The sequence below is a fragment of the Ahaetulla prasina genome, chromosome 6 (assembly GCF_028640845.1).
Source record: "Ahaetulla prasina isolate Xishuangbanna chromosome 6, ASM2864084v1, whole genome shotgun sequence".
Classification (NCBI taxonomy): domain Eukaryota; kingdom Metazoa; phylum Chordata; class Lepidosauria; order Squamata; family Colubridae; genus Ahaetulla; species Ahaetulla prasina.
The window spans coordinates 32288276-32306531 of record NC_080544.1 but is presented as its reverse complement, the minus strand read 5'-3'; the positions used below and the strand labels follow the sequence as shown (position 1 = coordinate 32306531).

Genomic DNA, 18256 nt, shown 5'->3' with positions numbered 1-18256 from the left:
ACTGGTCACATCCACACCAGGGGTAAAATCTACTTACCTTCCTTACCGTCTCGGAAGTCCACACGCCGCGTGCATGTGTCACATCCCCACACAGACCTTCTGCGCATGCACAAAACCTCTGCGCATACGCAAAAGTCAAAACCAGGAAGTAATGACACCCAGGTGGCGGGTGTTGCTGGTGGTTTGGTGATCGCTATTGGATTGCTGAACCACAGGCCATGATTGCTACCGGATTTCAAGATCCGGTCAGAGCCAGGACCATTTCACCCCTGATCCACACCCAAGTGGTAGTTGGAATAGAGTTCTTTTGAAGTGGGGAGGGGGAGTAGAATGTCTAACTCCTTACCATCAGAATGTGTTAATAATAATATAAGAAACACTAATGATCTGATGGTAATTTTGAAAAATCCTTTCTTAGTGAGCACCTAGAAGCCATGAGGAACATACGTGGCAAATTTCAAGTTTGTAGGTTTTACGGTTCTGGAGATTTCGTGATGATGTGTGAGTGGTATTTCACTTTTACATATAGATGTATATATTTGTGCATATATACATACATACACACATATACACACATACACACACACACATGGACTTTGCAGTCTAAATGCTGCAAATTTCAGGAGGTTAGGAGTTCAAGGTTGAAGTGATACATGATCTTGCTTACTTGTTTTTCTTCCCCAGCATTAACTGATAAAGCAGAGGTTATCAGGGAATCCTCGTTAGATAATGCTATTCTCAATTGCTAGATTATAAAAGCATTGCTAGATTATAACAGTATGATACAATTTCTGTATTATAAAGGTGAGAGTAACATGCAAAACTTTTCTTACTCCGTGGAATGCAGTTAGAAACCATTTCAACAGTCCCCCACGCTACCGTGTCACGTTGATAGTTCTGTGTTTCTTTTAGTATCCATGAAGAACAAGGAGAAGAGTCCAAATTTTGCACAGTGAAATACAGGACTCTCCAGCTTTCTTCTGATCCTCTGCAACCATTCATCAGGTAAGGGTGCTTTTGTATTTTCCAGTTCAAGACAATAGCTCTCTTTTTATTTACATTCTACTCATATCACATGGGGAAAACAAACCAATAGCTCCAGCTATTTGGTAGTTTGCTGAATAGATTAATATAAATCAGCTGAGAATGACTGTAATGAATCATGGATTCAATATTTTGATATATTTGTCTCCATGGACCATAGCAGGCTAGGCTCCACCGTCCTCCTCCACCGTTTCCCTGAGTCTGCCCAGATTCATGCACTGTTTTGGTGATATTATCATAGCGTTGGTGACACTGTCTAACCATCTAATTCTCTGCGTCCCTTTGTCTTTTTGCCTTCAATCTTTCCCAACAACAGAATCTTTTCCAGTGAGTCCTCTTTTCTCATTTGATGGCTGTTTTTGAGCTTCAGCTTCATCTGTTTTGATATATGCATGTCTGTAAATATACATTTCATATGTTTTTGTTTCTTTTTTCTCTTCTTTTCTATAATTTTGTGCATTCTTTTCCTTTGCTTTTGATTTGGGTTAAAAAAGAGAGAGAGAACACAAGATAGTAGCTAACCAGGCTCTGGGCATGCTACATATGTCAAAATAAAATCAAGGCAGGCTCTACTATGAGCCGCAGTGGTGCAGTGGTTAAAATGCAATGGCTAATTCTGCTGACTGCCAGCAATTCAGCAGTTCAAGTCTCACCAGGTCAAGGTTGACTCATCCTTTTAAGGTTGGTAAAATGAGGAGTCAGGCTGTTGGGTGCAATATTCTGACTTAGAGAGGGCTGTAAAGCACTGTGAAGCGGTGTATAAGTGCTATTGCTATTGCTATTGCTACTGTTGGATAATGTGAAACAGTTGCCCAAGGACCAGTGGTAGTATTAAGTAACTGGAGGCCAGAGTTATGGATATTCTGTAATCCACCTTGCAGCCCTGACCACCTCTCTTATTGAGGTTGACTTCTGCTTGTGAGACTGTGTGATCGTCTTCTTCGCGAGTACCAAATATATATTTTTTATTTACATTTATATCCCGCCCTTCTCCGAAGACTCAGGGCGGCTTACATTGTGTAAGGCAATAGTCTCATCCTATTTGAGGTTCTCCAAAGATATATAAGACATCTACCTAGGTTACTGATACTTCTTTTGACTTGTTTCCTCTACTTTTCTTTTTATAGTGGCTGTTCCATTGATGAAGAAATCCAAATTAGCAATTGTTCTTATTGTTGCCTTCGTGATGGTAGTGCTAGCGGTGGTCATATCCCTCTTAGTCCTCTCTGTTCAGCCAAGTGGTAAGACTCTGGACGTCTTCTATCAGTATTGTAATAGTGATGGAATAGTGGTGTCCATGAAGTTATTATCAATTGCACTTGAGAGATTTCCTACCAAGGATGGGATTGGAATGACTTTGGTCATTTTTCCTCATAGGATTACCCCCCCCCCCCCGAGTATTGATGTTGCCATATTAAATTTAATTTACCGTATATACTCGAGTATAAGCCGAGTTTTTCAGCACGTTTTTTGTGCTGAAAAACGTCCCCTCGGCTTATACTCGGGTCTATACGGCTTATACTTGAGTTTTTTTTTTTTTTAAGCCCCTCGGCTTATACTCGAGTATATACGGCTTATACTCGAGTTTTTTTTTTTCTTTTTTTCACATTTTACCGGACGGCGTGGGGAAGCCCTGCCGGTGCAGTGAGAGGGCGGGGCGGGGGAGCCGCCAGCCTTCTCAGCTGAGGGAGGGAGGGTTTCCCCAACCGGTAGGTGCCTCATTTCCCACCCTCGGCTTATACTCGAGTCCCCAGTTTACCCCAGTTTTTGGGGTAAAATTGGGGACCTCGGCTTATACTCGGATCGGCTTATATTCGAGTATATACGGTAATTAAATTAAAAAAGAAGAAGGACGAGATTACAATGAAAGAAAATATTGGGCCAGAAGATTTTTGAAGAAAAGATGGTCCTGGGATAAAAGTAGAATAGGATGACGTGTTTAACATTAGTTCTCAAATTGCATTTCTTTTCCGATGGTAATGGTTACATTGCCAACTGCCAAATAAAGGAAATGTTTATATGCAGTGTTGAAGATTGTACTCTGGTGACAGACATGGATATAGCAAGGCACATAAACTAGGAGAAAAAGGGAAAACTAAGCTAATTTTTTTTTAAAAAAAGTCAAGGGATGGTAAGTACCTTGAAACATTATTCCCGAGGGACTCAAAATTTCCTAAAGCTTTCTTCTAAAAATGTCACTAGTTATACTTTTCTCTTGGTTCATTGGTGTTCTCTTCCTTTTTGCCCAAAAGAAAACAAAAAGAAAAAACCAATCAGATCTTTATTATGGTCAAATAAGGACAGTGGGGTGCAGTCAGTTTAAAAACAAACATACTGGCTTCTTTGGGATTTTTTAACAATAGTGAGAGACAGATGTCATAATCTTCCATTCCATCATTGATTTTGTTGCTTATCGAATTGGAAATAAAATTTGGAAAAAAAGGGGGAAAAAAAAAGAAAGGTGACAAAGAAAGTAAACTAGTTGCTTTTTTAACTAGTGTTTTTGAGGGTACCAAACCTTACATGCAGTAGTGGTTTCTACTTACCTTCCCTAACAGTTCGGGAACTAGGAGAGTGGGTGTACATGCACTTGCTTTGCTCACATGCGGCGCTCTTGCACATGCACAAAACATTCTGCGCATGCGCAGAGCGTCCATGATGACATCCGGGTGGGTGGGCAGAGCCTCCCACCACTGCACCTACCGGTTTGCCCAAACTGGGGCGAATCGGTAGAAATACACCATTGCTTATATGCTTTTAGAATAGAATAGAATAGAATATAATTTTTATTGGCCAAGTGTGATGGACACACAAGGAATTTGTCTTGGTGCATATGTTCTCAGTGTACATAAAAGAAAAGATACGTTCATCAAGGTCCAACATTTACAACACAATTGATGGTCAATATATCAATATAAATCATAAGGATTGCCAGCAGCAAGTTATAGTCATACAGTCATAAGTGGATTCGAAATACTGTTCCTCACAAAATGGCTTATTGCAGTCACCGCAACTGAAATCTTCCATCTGAGGAAACACACTTCTCATCCTGAAGGTGCTGTGCTGTGTTTCATTTCATGGGACTTAATTTTGGACCCCTCAAGCAGTGTTCTTTCAACCGCGTCAACCTAGGCTTAAGATCTTAGATAGGCTTTTACATTTCAAATTCTGCACAGCTCTGCTCCAGTGGTGGATTCCTAACAGTTCTGCCCGATTCTACTGAATAGGTAGTAACTTTAGGGACTAGTTCTCCGAAGGGCAGCCTGGCCACACCCCCGAACCAGTTCTCTGGTCGCTGTTTGCTCGCCCACCCAACACGTCCATCAGACGGTAAGCTGACCAGAGCTGGGAAGTGGCTGGTTGGCAAAGAAGCCTCTCAGCTGCCTGGCCACAGGGCGCAGAAAAGTTCTTCAGCCGGTGAGAAGAAAGCTGCGCATGCGCAAAGATGGAAGCAGCAACCGGAGGTCTTTTTGGTGCCCTGCACCAGCGGCTGGGTGGAAAAGAAGCCTCTCAGCTTCCAAGTTCAGCAGCAGGTTCGGTCCCTTCACAGGGTCGCTTTTCTCCACGGCCGAGAAAGATCAAAAGGCGCAGAGCAGCCTTTAAGGAGAAAGTCGGCATAGCCGCCTAGACAAGGTAAAAGAACCTTGTCTAAAGGGCGTGCATAAGCGCACAAACGTGCCTACCGTTCCTGTCCTATTGTTTTTCTTTTCTTCTTTCTATATATATATATGCTTATACCTCCTTATATTTACTCATATATGTGTTTATATACTATATAATCTTTTTGTATGATACCTACATATATTGTTGTGACAAATAAATAAATAAATAAATAAATAAAAAGAACGAACCACTGAGGGAAGGAGCCCCCCCCCGCAAAGCTGTTGGCGTTGCAGCCACCCTCCCTCCCCACAGCTTGGAGCTCCAAGCAGAAGAGGTCCTCGGCTGTTGCGAAGAAGCGGCAGGTCTGGGTGCGCCACGCCCACTTTGTTCCCTTTGCAACTTTGCAAAGCTGCTCTCAAAGAGAACGAAGCAGGCGTGATGCACCCTGAGCTGCCACTTCTTTGCAAGAGCCGAGGATGGAAGAGTTGGCTCAGGAGTGACGCTGGCGAGGAAGGCGGCCGGATCCTCCATGTAGCCCGAGCTCTCTGGGATGGGTAAACGAGTCTGGGGAGGCGAAGGGGAGCAAGCTCAGCCCCCCATGTGTTGTACCTCTCTCCCAGCCTTTGCCTGTGCCTCTGTGCTGCCAGCGTCTCCTGAAGCCACCGCCATTGGAGCCGCGACAGGGACAGGGGCAGCCCAGTAAATTGGGTGCCTGAAAACAGCACGGAGGTGCGGGCAAAGGCTGGGGTGGGGTACAACATGCAGGAGGCTCCCTGAAGTTCCTTGACTCATCTGGGCTGCAGCTGATTCCACTGCCCTGAGCTGGTGGAGGCCGCACAGGATGCGGCTGGGAGCTTGCTAACCTTGCCCTTCCCAAGTACCGGACACTGCCGTTGCCATCGCCTCTGGCCTGCCCGCTCTGGCTGCAACCATGGGGAAGGCCCGTCAGAGGCAAGAAGAGGCGCTTTTTGGGCAGAAAGGGCAACGGACGGAAAGCCGAGAAGACCACTGCCACCCCACCGCGTCCCACCCTGGATATGGGGCTGCAGAGTCAAAAAAAAAGTGTCAAAAAGTCCCAATTTTTTTTGCCACCGTTTCATGGGCATGGCTTGGTGGGGGGTGTCATGTGACTGATTGCGTGAGTGACATCAAGTTGGCCACGCCCACTCAGTCATCTCCCCCCCCACCTAGCCACACCCACAGAACTGGTAGTAAAAAAATTTAGATCCCACCCCTTCCCTGCTCCTGTGTTAGAAGGAATGCCTAATTCTTCTATCTATGTTTTTTTCAGATGCTACTTCTGAATTGTCTAAAGGTTCTGAGGGTTACTTAATCGGTGTTGGTCGGGCGGATTGCACTGGTCCTATAGCTGAAGTATCTTTTGTGAGTATTTGCCTGGCCTCAATAGCTCACAGCCTAGTTATCGGGGTGAAATCCAGCAGGTTCTGATAGGTTCTGGAGAACTAGTAGCAGAAATTTTGAGTAGTTTGAAGAACCGGCAAATACCACCTCTGGCTGGCCCCAGAGTGGGGTGGGAATGGAGATTTTGCAATATCATTCCCCCAGGAGTGGGGTGGGAATGGAGATTTTGCAGTATCCTTCCCCTGTCACGCCCACCAAGTCACACCATGCCCACCAAGCCACGCCCACAGAATTGGTAGTAAAAAAATTTGAATTTCACCACTGCTAGTTATCCCAATCATTTAACATCCCACTCAAACTCTTGCCTCAACTCAAACTCAAGTCTCATCCAATGAGGACCCATGCCCATTTGGAGCAATGAGGACCAATGCCTTCTAATAATTTTCAGTGGGAAAAATGGTTTCTCCTTTGGTGTCTGTCTATCACCCAGAAACCAAATATCAAACCCTTTCCCCTCCCATCTTATAATATTCCCATTTCTCTGAACTGCCTTCTTCCAATATCTCAGCCAGTTAAATCTCCCAACCAGGACCATTTTATTCTCTGGCTTCTACGTCTTCCCATTCTTCTTCTTTCATTATTAGCCTGTCAAGGCAGTGCAGGCAAAGAACAGGATAATCCGCTGCTGCTAACATTCCAAAGCATTCCCACATGCTGTAACATTACATTCATTCCAACTTTTTTCTACAACTACTGTACATTCCTTCTCAAAATTCTCTCAGGAAGCATATATAGGTAGTCCTTGACTTACAACAGTTCATTTAGTGACAGTTCAAAATTACAATATCAATGAAAAAACCATGTATTTTTCAGAGCATAAGACACACTTCTCTCATAAATCGAGAACTACTTGTACCGGCGAGTAACTAATAATGTAATGATTGTGCCCACATTCTACCTAAATAAACTGAAACGGCATATTACTGGTGCTTTTTTAAAGATACCCCTTATGTATTTGATAATTTCTCCTTTCTTTCCCATATAATTATATTTATAACTTGGTGGAAATGTTCAGAAGGATTTTGGAAGCCACCTGCCAGGTTTGAGGAGGCATGTGCATTTCTGGAGTCTCACACTATGACGCTTCTGATAGAGAGGATTGAATTATGTGTACGGTTAATGATACCCAGCTTGCTTACCCCAGTAGAATCTGGAAGGAGGCTTCCTTTGTCTTCCCTCTCTGAAGAGCAGGGGTGAAATCCAGCAGGTTCTGACAGGTTCTGGAGAATGGAAACTTTGAGTAGTTCAGAGAACCAGCAAATACCACCTCTGGCTGGCCCCACAGTGGGGTGGGAGTGGAGATTTTGCAATATCTGTCCCCCAGGAGTGGGGAGAGAATGGGGATTTTGTAATATCTTTCCCCTGCCACGCCCACCAAGCCACATCCGGTGGAAAAACAATTTGAATTCCACCGCTGCTGAAGAGGTAATACCATCAGAGATTGCAAGGTCTTCTGCATTTCTCCCTCCCCCCACTTTTTTTGGAACAGTATTTCTCCCAAGTTTAAACTGGCAATAATCCTATGGGAGTTTAAGAAAGGTTGGCTGTTCCACAATGGGGTTGAGATGGTGAGATTTCCTCTTACAATAAGATCAGGGCATATATGGGTTTGCTTGTTGTTCCTTGGTTAGTCACTCAATGACATGTTGTGTTTCACTATAGATGGGCTATGCCAGTCCTGATCAGAAAGGTGGTGGCATCCTCTCACGACAATATTGCAGAACTTTCATCCTTGCAGAGCGACAGAATGACACCAAACGGGTAGTGCATGTGGTTGCTGAAATAGGAATGATGTCTCAAAGAATAAGGCTAGAGGTAGGTGAAGAATAACCAGTATCTCATCTCGTCTCATCTCTTCAGACTATGTCTATTTGTGGCAATGTAGAGATTCTAATCTGATTCCTCTTTTGACTCTGCCTCCAGGTGCTGCACTCCTTCTCTTACAGATATATATATATATATATACTTAAATGGCACATGAGTAGAAATTTAGGAATTAAAAGACAGCTCCTTAATTTTAGTAAAGTTATACATGTAGACCATCAGATGTCAATTCATACAGTGAGCTGGCTCCTGGAGGGGTTTTTTGCCTTGCTTTCTATGTTACGGATTATTTAATGTATTTAATTAATCATTGCAGATATTCTTCAGGTCCAATCCTGGTCCTGTTATGCAGATTGTAATTAAGGCAGCTTTTCTTACTATGGTTTAGAGCAGGCAGATTAGAATCCTAACATGACTATACTTCATTTAGAATTTTCCCTATAGAAGGCTGCCTTGATAAATGCATATATATGTTTATGTGTAACATGCTTTAACACTTTAAAGATATACACTCTGGATAAACATATATATTCTGGATAAGTGTATGTACACCCAAACACTTCTAACTCTCATTACTGAATGCCTTAAGAAATACCCCTGTCCTTGTCCTATTGAAAATATTTTATATAAAAGTAAAATGTAACAATGCAAGATAATATATTTCTTTCAAATCTTTTTTTAAGGTAATGAAGCAGTTAAAATATAAATATGGAGATCTCTACAATCAGAACAATGTCATAATGACTGGAACTCATACCCATTCAGGACCTGGAGGCTATGGCCAGTACACCCTTCTCTTGATAACATCTGGAGGTCTTCTAAAGCCAACACTGAATGCCATTGTCAACGGGATCGTTAACGTAAGGAAACATCCAATTTAATGTTTTAACTTCGTGTAATAGTATTTTTTGAGGCTGAACGGGATTCTTATTCTCCTTTGGACATTCCTTTAAGAGAACAGCTTCTTCCTCCATACTCTAGAGCAGAGGTCTTCAAACTTGGCAACTTTAAGACTTGTGGACTTCAAGTCCCAGAATTCTCCATCCACCTATGCTTGTGGACTTCAACTCCCAGATTGCTCCCAGAAGCTATGCTGGCTGGAGAAATCTTAAAGCTGCCAAGTTTGAAGACCTCTGCTCTAGAGAAAATAGCTACAGGTAGTTCATGAGTTATGATCATTCATTCCATGACTGTTCAAAGATACTATGGCACTGATTGAAGGGATTTGCGGCTCATGCCCAAAGTTATGGCCATTGCAATGCCTCTATTGTCAATTTGATGAATTTATTCTATTTATTTAGTGTTTGGTATATCATACAGGGACTAGCAATATATATATTGGTAAAACATAATAAAATATAAGGGTTAAAAAGATCTGTATTCATATGCACAATGGGCAGTTGTGCTCGTGTGCAAAGTTCCACTTGCACAACTGCCCTCCACCTGCACGAGTGGAGCTTCGTGCACGCACGCTTGTCCATCACTCGCACAGATTGGTTTGAAACATGCTGCGGTCCAGTAGTGGGCCGTAGCCCGGGGGTTGAAGACCCTTGTTCCAGCTAATAAATGAGGAAGACTGACATGTACCGGTAGGAGAAATTTGATGAAAATTTGGGCACTTGGCAGCTCACTTGCACTTACAATCACTGGGGCATTGCAACTCGCCCATCCGTCTAGCTTCCTCCATGTCTATGTCATTTTAGACCCTATCAGTCTGTGCTAACCTTTACCACCATGTTCTTCTTGTTCCTGCTGCTGTTGAGGTATGCCCAGCCTGGCTGTTGGGCTATATGCAGTGGTGGGATTCAGCCAGTTCGCACCACTTCGGGAGAACCGGTTGTTAACTTTCTGATCAGTTTAGCAAACTGGTTTTTGAAAGAAATCATTAGGGCAGAGAACCGGTTGTTAAATTACTTGAATCCCACCACTGGCTATGTGATGCTGGCTTTGATTTGCAAAAATGAAGAGAGGGGGTGGGGAAGCATAAAACAGCTTAAAGGAGCCAGAGCTCTCTGGTCCTCTTCCTGAACCATATGGGACTGGCTTTGCACAGTGAAAAAAGGAAAAAGAGAAAATTAATTCAAAGCGGCCTTCCTCCCCTCCCTTTTATTTTCTGCAGTGCAAAGCCATCCCCGTGACCTAGTAAAGTGGTAAAAAGGGGCATTTTGACACTCTACAGCCCCTTTAACCTGATTTAGGAAGCCATGCTGGTGCAGTGGTTAAAACGCAGTGTTGCAGGCTAATTTGCTGACTGCCAGCAGTTCAGCAGTCTCACCGGGTCAAGGTTGACTCATCCTCTCGAGGTCGGTAAAATGAGGACCCAGATTGTTGCAGGCAAGATGCTGACTCTGTAAACTGCTTAGAGAGGGCTGTAAAGCATTATGAAGCAGTATATAAGTCTAAGTGGTATTGTGCTTTCTAAAAATCTTTGCAATGCATTAAGCGACCCCTGGATGCTGGCCAGGCCAGGCATGTCTCCTTAGCAGTGGGAGCAAGAAGACAGCAACAAAGATCGGCTGGGGCAGTGGAGTGCAAGGCCGCAGAGGTCTCAGATTGTAGGATAATGAGGGTAACCAGAATGGGGCTTGGGCAGTTGTGACTTCCTGGGGCATGACTCAGAGCAAGGGTGAAATGTTACTGGTTCACTCCGGTTAAGGAGAATCGGTAGTGGTGGCGGCGTGTGGTTTGGCGAACCAGTAGTGGCAACAGCACAAGGCTCCGCCCACCCGCATGGACATCATTACTTCCTGGTTTTAACCAGGAAGTAAAATGTTTTTGACCCTCTGTGCATGCACAGAAGGCTTTCCGCATGCATAGAGGGTCTAAAATCAGATGTGAAGATGACCCGCGTGCTTCTGAACCCATAGGGAAGGTAAGTAGATTTCACCCCTGACTCAGAGTTGTGAGATCCTGGTGTTACCTGCTTCCCTGTAATGGTTTTTGTGTACAATACACATGAGATTGTGATGTTAATATTCAATTGCAGGCTGATGATACTTGGTCCTAATCTATCTAGTGGTATATTAGGATTTGTTTATATTTACTTCTGGGATAGGATGCAGCCTATCTGTGTGCATTACTTTGAAATATCATTTTCTTTCTTTCTTACATTGTTTAATGTTTATTTATTTATTTATTTATTTATTTATTTATTTATTTATTATTCGAATTTATATACCGCCCTATCTCCCAAAGGACTCAGGGCATGTTTAGTCCGTGATTCCCATTCTATGTGACAAAACATCTGTGTTCAAGCAGCCACTCTTGCTTTTGGAAGGATGGCTGGTACATGAGAGCCATCCAGGAGTAGAATCATCCCATGCATTCTCCCAGCTACTTTTCTTATATAATAACTCTACTCCATGATATTACCTTTGAGATCTTCTGGGACCGCAAGGTTGTTATGTAACTAGTCTTGTGCTACAAAGCGGGATGCAAAAAATCTGGATGCCAATCTAACTATCTCAGTTTCCATGTTTTTAATCCCTGTTTTCTAATTTTCAGAGTATTGACATAGCCCATCAGAATATGATGCACGGACACATTTTTATCGGTACAGGTTTGGTAGAGAATAGTCAGATCAACCGAAGTCCTCTTTCTTACCTCCAGAATCCAGCTTCTGAAAGACGCCGGTAAATGAAAATCTTGAGGCATTTTTATTAATTGTAATGGATGTATTGTGAATCTTATAACTTAGCTAAGACATAGTATTTACATCTACCCAACCCTGGATTAAGATTTGCTTGCTAAAAGGGAGGGTTTCTCAACTTTAGTAACTTTAAGCTATTTGGATTTCAGCTGCCACAATTCTCTCCAACATATTGTGGACAACTGAAGTCCACAGAGCTTAAATTTATCATGGTTGACAAACAGTGCTCTAAGCAATTATCTGTTTGTTTGTTTAGAACTTGCTCGATAAAAAACAGAATCCTATAGGTAATGTATAGCAGCCCTATCTGGAATATAATGATTTCCTGTTTTGTTCTCTTTCCAAAATGCCCAGAAGGAGAGGAAAATATATTTAAAAAAGTAAAGGTTCCCCTCGCCCATATGTGCTAGTCATTCCAGACTCTAGGGGGCGGTGCTCATCTCCATTTCAAAGCCAAAGAGCCAGCGCTATCCGAAGACATCTCCGTGGTCATGTGGCTGGCATGACTAAACGCCAAAGGTGCAAGGAACGCTGTTACCTTCCCACCAAAGGTGGTCCCTACTTTTCTGCTTGCTTTTTTTACATGCTTTAGAACTGCTAGGTTGGCAGAAGTTGGGACAAGGCAGCAAGAATGACTGGCTCAAACATACATGCAATTCCCATAATTCAGCAAATCTGGCTGAGGAATTCTGGGAGTTGAAGTCCACAGAGCTTAAAATTATCATGGTTGACAAACAGTGCTCTAAACAATTACCTGTTTTGTTTGTTATTTATTTACATCTACCCAACCCTGGATTAAGATTTGCTTGCTAAAAGGGAGGGTTTCTCAACTTTAGTAATTTTAAACTATTTGGATTTCAGCTGCCACAATTCTCTCCAACATATTGTGGACAACTGAAGTCCACAGAGCTTAAAATTATCATGGTTGACAAACAGTGCTCTAAACAATTACCTGTTTGTTTGTTTAGAACTTGCTCGATAAAAAACAGAATCCTATAGGTAATGTATAGTAGCCCTATCTGGAATATAATGATTTCCTGTTTTGTTCTCTTTCCAAAATGCCCAGAAGGAGAGGAAAATATATTTAAAAAAGTAAAGGTTCCCCTCGCACATATGTGCTAGTCATTCCCGACTCTAGGGGGCGGTGCTCATCTCCGTTTCAAAGCCAAAGAGCCAGCGCTATCCGAAGACATCTCCGTGGTCATGTGGCTGGCATGACTAAACGCCAAAGGTGCAAGGAACGCTGTTACCTTCCCACCAAAGGTGGTCCCTACTTTTCTGCTTGCTTTTTTTACATGCTTTAGAACTGCTAGGTTGGCAGAAGTTGGGACAAGTAATGGGAGCTCACCCCATTATGTGGCACTATGGATTCGAACTGCTGAACTGCCGACCTTTTGATCGACAAGCTCAGCATCTTAGCCACTGAGTCACCGCGTCCCATTTATATATATTTAGAGGGTATTATTTTTTCCCCTCATTCTTCCATTTCCTTGATGAGGGAAGGCCACTATCAACTGCTGATCATAGGAATGGCAATGCTGGAAGGTTGAAGAGATAAACTCCTTCCTCAGCCATTCATTTATTTATTCATTTTAGACCACCTGGAACTTATGTTATTCAGCAGTTTACAGACAACAGAACATCCATGGTATAATAATGACATAATAGAAATTAAAAATTATAATGGTAAAGCAACATGGATCGTTAAGCAAACAACCAAGAATTAACATAAAAATGAAAATTGGCATATATTTGATGAGGCCTGTCTATAGAAAAACTTCAATGACATTAAGAACGTGTATATAGGTAAAAGTGTGTATATAGGTGAATGTCCAAGAAACTTTAATGTTGATCTTGCTAAGGATGTTGATAATGCTGAGAATGAATTTTGAGTGCTGAGAATGCTGAATGCTGAGATGTTGAATTCTTCATGCTGGTGAGGAATTCTGGGAGTTGAAGTCCACAAATCTTTGTTAAGATTGAGAAGCTCTAGTCTAGTTGTTGTGAAACTCTCTCTTTTCTCCTCCCTCCCTCAACTTCCTCCATGTTTTCCAGGTATTCATCAAACGTAGACAAAGAAATGACGGTGCTGAAAATGGTTGCAGATAATGGCCAAGAGATTGGAATGTTTAGGTGAGAAGTTGAAGACGGGAAGGAAGTCAACCCAGGCAGACTGTATTGGTTCATATTATTCTCAGCAGGGTTTACAGCCTACATATATAACAGCTCATAAAGGCTGGGATGGTAAGGTAGGTTGGGACAAGGCAGCAAGAATGACTGGCTCAAACATACATGCAATTCCCATAATTCAGCAAATCTGGCTGAGGAATTCTGGCAGTTGAAGTCCACAGATCTTAAAGTTGCCAAGTTTGGAGGCCCCTGGCCTAGGGCCTTTGGGAATAGATCGCATACAAGTAAGTAAGTAAGTAAGCAAGCAAAAAAGTAAGTAAATACTCTCCTAACAGCTTTCCCTTTTTAATTTTTTTACTAGCTGGTTTGCTGTTCATCCTGTCAGTATGAACAACTCCAATGTTTTAGTTAATAGTGACAATGTTGGTTATGCAGCTTATCTCTTTGAACAAGAGAAGAATGAAGGATACCTTCCAGGAAAGGTAAGAACAATGAATGTGCATCATTGTATACAACATGATAAGCTTTGTCAGCCCTTCTATTGAATGTAGCTGGTAGTTCAAATAGCCCCATGTGATTGGCAGTGACTGACAGCTACCTAGAGGTATTTGTACCAGAAATGTTATATTTCTATGTGAATATCTTGGGATTTGCATCTGGGACATTTCCCATGCAGTACATGGAATAATACCCCCAAATGGTTATTCCCCATTAGGTTTTAAATCCTGTTCAAGATTCTTTTAGTACTTTAGGTTTTATCAACAATCTGAAGTTCAACTACGTTACTCTCTGGAAGCATTGCAAATTCAGTTCCTAGAATTCCAGATCCTATTGATTAAGAAATTGGAGCTTTTACTCACAGTACAGTTGAGGAGGTTACGGTGAGGAGCCTAAATTGGAGAAATGCGTTCCTTTCTTCAGTTGGCAGGAGAAATGTGAGACAGTAGCTCTTCTGGAGTTCTAGAAAGCCTTAACATTTGGTTCTATTCCCAGCTCTGTGGGTGGTGCGCTTATTGATCCTTTGGTGTGGATTGATTTGTTATTGTTTGATTACTTTGGCCTGGGTTTCCTGTGGGGTTCTATGTTATTAACAGATCTTTTTAATTGTTTTTGGATTTTGTAAGCCACCCAGACTTTATATATAAATAATAATTATACCCCAAATCCTTGGAAAGGACAGAATAGAATAGAATAGAATAGAATTTTTATTGGCCAAGTGTAATTGGACACACGCAAGGAATTTGTCTTGGTGCATATGCTCTCAGTGTACATAAAAGAAAAGATACCTTCATCCAGGTACAACATTTACAACGCAAATGATGGTCAATATATCAATATAAATCATAAGGATTACCAGCAACAAAGTTACAGTCATACAGTCAGAGGTGGAAAGAGATTGGTGACGGGAACGATGAGAAGATTAATAGTAGTAGTAGTAAATAGGTGAATAAAAATGCCAAATTGAGTCTGAACATCTGGCTGACTGTGCAATGAACAAAGCATGGAAGTACAAATAATTAAATAAATGCAAAAAAGCAAACTTTCATTTCCACGTGACTACTCACAAAATCTAAAAGCACAGAATATTGCTTGAATGTGCCAGGCAACGAAAACATTGCAATAACTGTCAGGTCTCATTAAAAGTCATTTTGATAAGTATCTATTTGATCAAACTTGCTCAAATATTGTTATATACTTTTAGTCTAGTCTCATAAGGGAAGTGTCGTCCCTGACTTACAACCACAATTGAGCTCAAAATTTTTGTTGCTAAGTGAGATGTTTTTTTTTTAATTCTTTTACGAACTTTTTTGCCTCAACTGTTAAGTGAATCACTGCAGTTGTTAAGTTAGCAACACCTTAAACAAATTGTTAAGTGAAAATGACTTCTTCATAGACTTTGCTTGTCAGAAGGTCACAAAAGCTGATCACATGACCCCAGGACACTGCAATCATCATAAATATGAACCAATTGCCAAGCATCCCAGTTTTGATTACGTGATCATGGGGATGTTGCAGCGGTTGTAAGTGTGAAAAACGGATATAAGCCATTTTTTTTGGTGCTGTTGGAACTTCAAATAGTCACTAAACAAATGGTTGTAAATCTTATATGTTATTGTAAATCATATATGCTACCAAGAATAATACACAGATTTAAATTTCTTACATGAGACTTGAGGATGTTTTTTTGCAGCAACATCTGCAGGTTACCATGTGTTTCTATCTTCGCACGAAGATAAGTGTAGTGTTACACAGTAGTGAGTTCCATGTGCAGAGTGTCTATGATGACGTTTGGGTGGGCGGGCGGAGCCTTCCGCTGCTGCCACTACTGGTTCACCCGAACCGGGGCAAACCAGTAGAAACCCACCACTGGTGTTACAGGCCAATCCCAACAACTTTTCTACGTACATCGACCCTATAGGCATTTATAAAGAGTAGGGCTTCTTGCTTTTCACCTTGCCATCTCGCAATTATAATACTTCCACCTCCATCAAATGCTGAGAATTCTGAGCTATAAATGTTGTGGAATCAAAGGCAGTCACCGATATGACTTTCTTCCTCTTTCAGGGTCCCTTTGTAGCAGCTTTTATATCGTCTAACTTGGGTGATGTGTCTCCGAATACAAAGGGCCCACACTGCATCAACACTGGAGAGTCATGTGAAAACATGGGGAATTACTGCCTTATAGGTGGGGTAAGTATTAGATCTGGGTCAAAAGTTTTTGCGTTTTGTGGTTGAAATTATATGGGGTTTCATATACCTCCCTCTTACATACCAGAGGTACTCGGGAGGAAACTAGAAGAACCTTATAAATTCAACACCCAGTAAGACGGTCTTTCAAAGAGAGCAATTAATTGCTTTGGTTTCAGGATAATTTACCTCATAGATTACTCTTCAAAATGCTCAAGATGGTCTAAGTTCCCACTGATAAATATTAAACATAATCATTCCATTGTGTATTTGGTTACATCATAACCCACTGACTGTTGGATAATAGTATGTATTCTTTCAAGTCCACATTTTGGAGAGAGAGGACCACTGGTACATTTTATCCCTCCCCCTTTCTCGACAGAGGGGGAGGGATACGATATCATCTGTGTCTAGTCTATAACATAATCCTTTCAACAATACTAAGGAGGCTCCATGTCTATTTGCACCACTCAGGTGACCCTGAGGACACAAATAAACCTCCAGATGGCCTTAATGACTTGCTAAAAGAATGCAAATGACCAGCTGTCTGCAATGGGTATAAATCCTTCCATTCCCCACCATCCAGTCAGAGCTGAAGAAGCTTCTTGGATGAGAAGCGAAACCTCTTCAAAGAAAAAAACAGACACTCCAGTTGTCTCTTGAAAAAGCACCTTCCAGCACCATGGGCTGGATGATTGAGGATCTCCATAGAGATCATGCCAATTTGATAGATCATTTAGTTCCTTCTTTAGTTACTTTGCTGCATCTAATAAGAGAGCCAGTTGTTGTAGTGGTAAGGCATCAGGCTAGAAACCAAAAGATTGTGAGTTCTAGTCCTGCTTTAGGCACAAAACCAAGTGGATGACTTTGGGCTGGTCATTTTCTTCCAGTCCATAGGAGGATTAAGTATCTATAAAAAGGCAAGATAAAAATATGATGATAATGATGATGATGATAATAATAATAACAACAACAACAACAACAACAACAACAACCCAAGTTAGAGATAAGGAAGAAAATTCTATATATAGGGAGACAAGAGGTACATAGGTTTCTGCCGAAAGGGATCCAGTCCTTTGAGGTGGGCCAGATCAGAGGTGGGTTTCAGCAGGTTCTGACCAGTTCTGGAGAACCAGTAGCGGAAATTTTGAGTACTTCGGAGAACCGGTATTCTCCGGTTCCCATCTATACTCTGCCTCCCAAGTCCCAGCTGATCGGGAGGAAATGGGGATTTTGCAGTAACTTTCCCCCGGAGTAGGGAGGGAATGGAGATTTTACAGTATCCTTCCCCTGCCATGCCCACCAAGCCACGCCCACCAAGCCATGCCACGCTCACCAAACCACACCCACAGAACCGGTAGTAAAAAAATTTGAAACTCACCACTGGGCCAGATCAAGAAGCAGATATCATATAGCAATGGTAGTCAACCTGGTCCCTACCTCCCACTACTGGGCGTTCCAGCTTTCATGGTGGGTGGTAGGGGTTTTGTCCGATACTGAAGCACTTTCCCTTTTTTTAATTTAATTGACTTTTTAAAAAAATTTACAGCATTATTTAAAAATATTTTCATTAGGTTTTCATAAAATTCCCTGTGACAATTTAAATTTCTGAAAATATACTATTTGTATCACCTGCACATAAGTTTAGTTCACGTTACATAAGTGAAACTAAATGGCGCTATAGTGCGACCGCAAACAAAAGAGCCTCATCCCAGAATATCTCGCGTATCTCCCCCCACATCACCCAGCTGTAACAGACAAGCAGAGCTGGTAGCCGGCGCCCCCCCCAACCCAATCCACGATGCGCGAGAGGCATATACAGACTATGCTACACATTACTGTGAAACCGGTGGGCGGTTAGAAAATTTTACTACTAACAGAGATACAAAAGTGGGC

At 42.0% G+C, this 18256-nt stretch overlaps 1 protein-coding gene across 1 annotated transcript in view; it reads left to right on the top strand.

The window, feature by feature from the left end:
* Positions 1 to 18256, top strand: part of ASAH2 (N-acylsphingosine amidohydrolase 2) — an 84333-nt gene that overhangs the window by 39888 nt on the left and 26189 nt on the right. The window contains exons 2-10 of the mRNA XM_058187061.1: positions 913 to 1005; positions 2172 to 2285; positions 5939 to 6030; positions 7732 to 7884; positions 8577 to 8753; positions 11398 to 11525; positions 13598 to 13675; positions 14034 to 14154; positions 16238 to 16363. Of these exons, the coding sequence (XP_058043044.1) occupies positions 2186 to 2285; positions 5939 to 6030; positions 7732 to 7884; positions 8577 to 8753; positions 11398 to 11525; positions 13598 to 13675; positions 14034 to 14154; positions 16238 to 16363 (975 nt within the window). The 5' untranslated portion in view covers positions 913 to 1005; positions 2172 to 2185. The remainder of the gene's footprint in view (positions 1 to 912; positions 1006 to 2171; positions 2286 to 5938; positions 6031 to 7731; positions 7885 to 8576; positions 8754 to 11397; positions 11526 to 13597; positions 13676 to 14033; positions 14155 to 16237; positions 16364 to 18256) is intronic.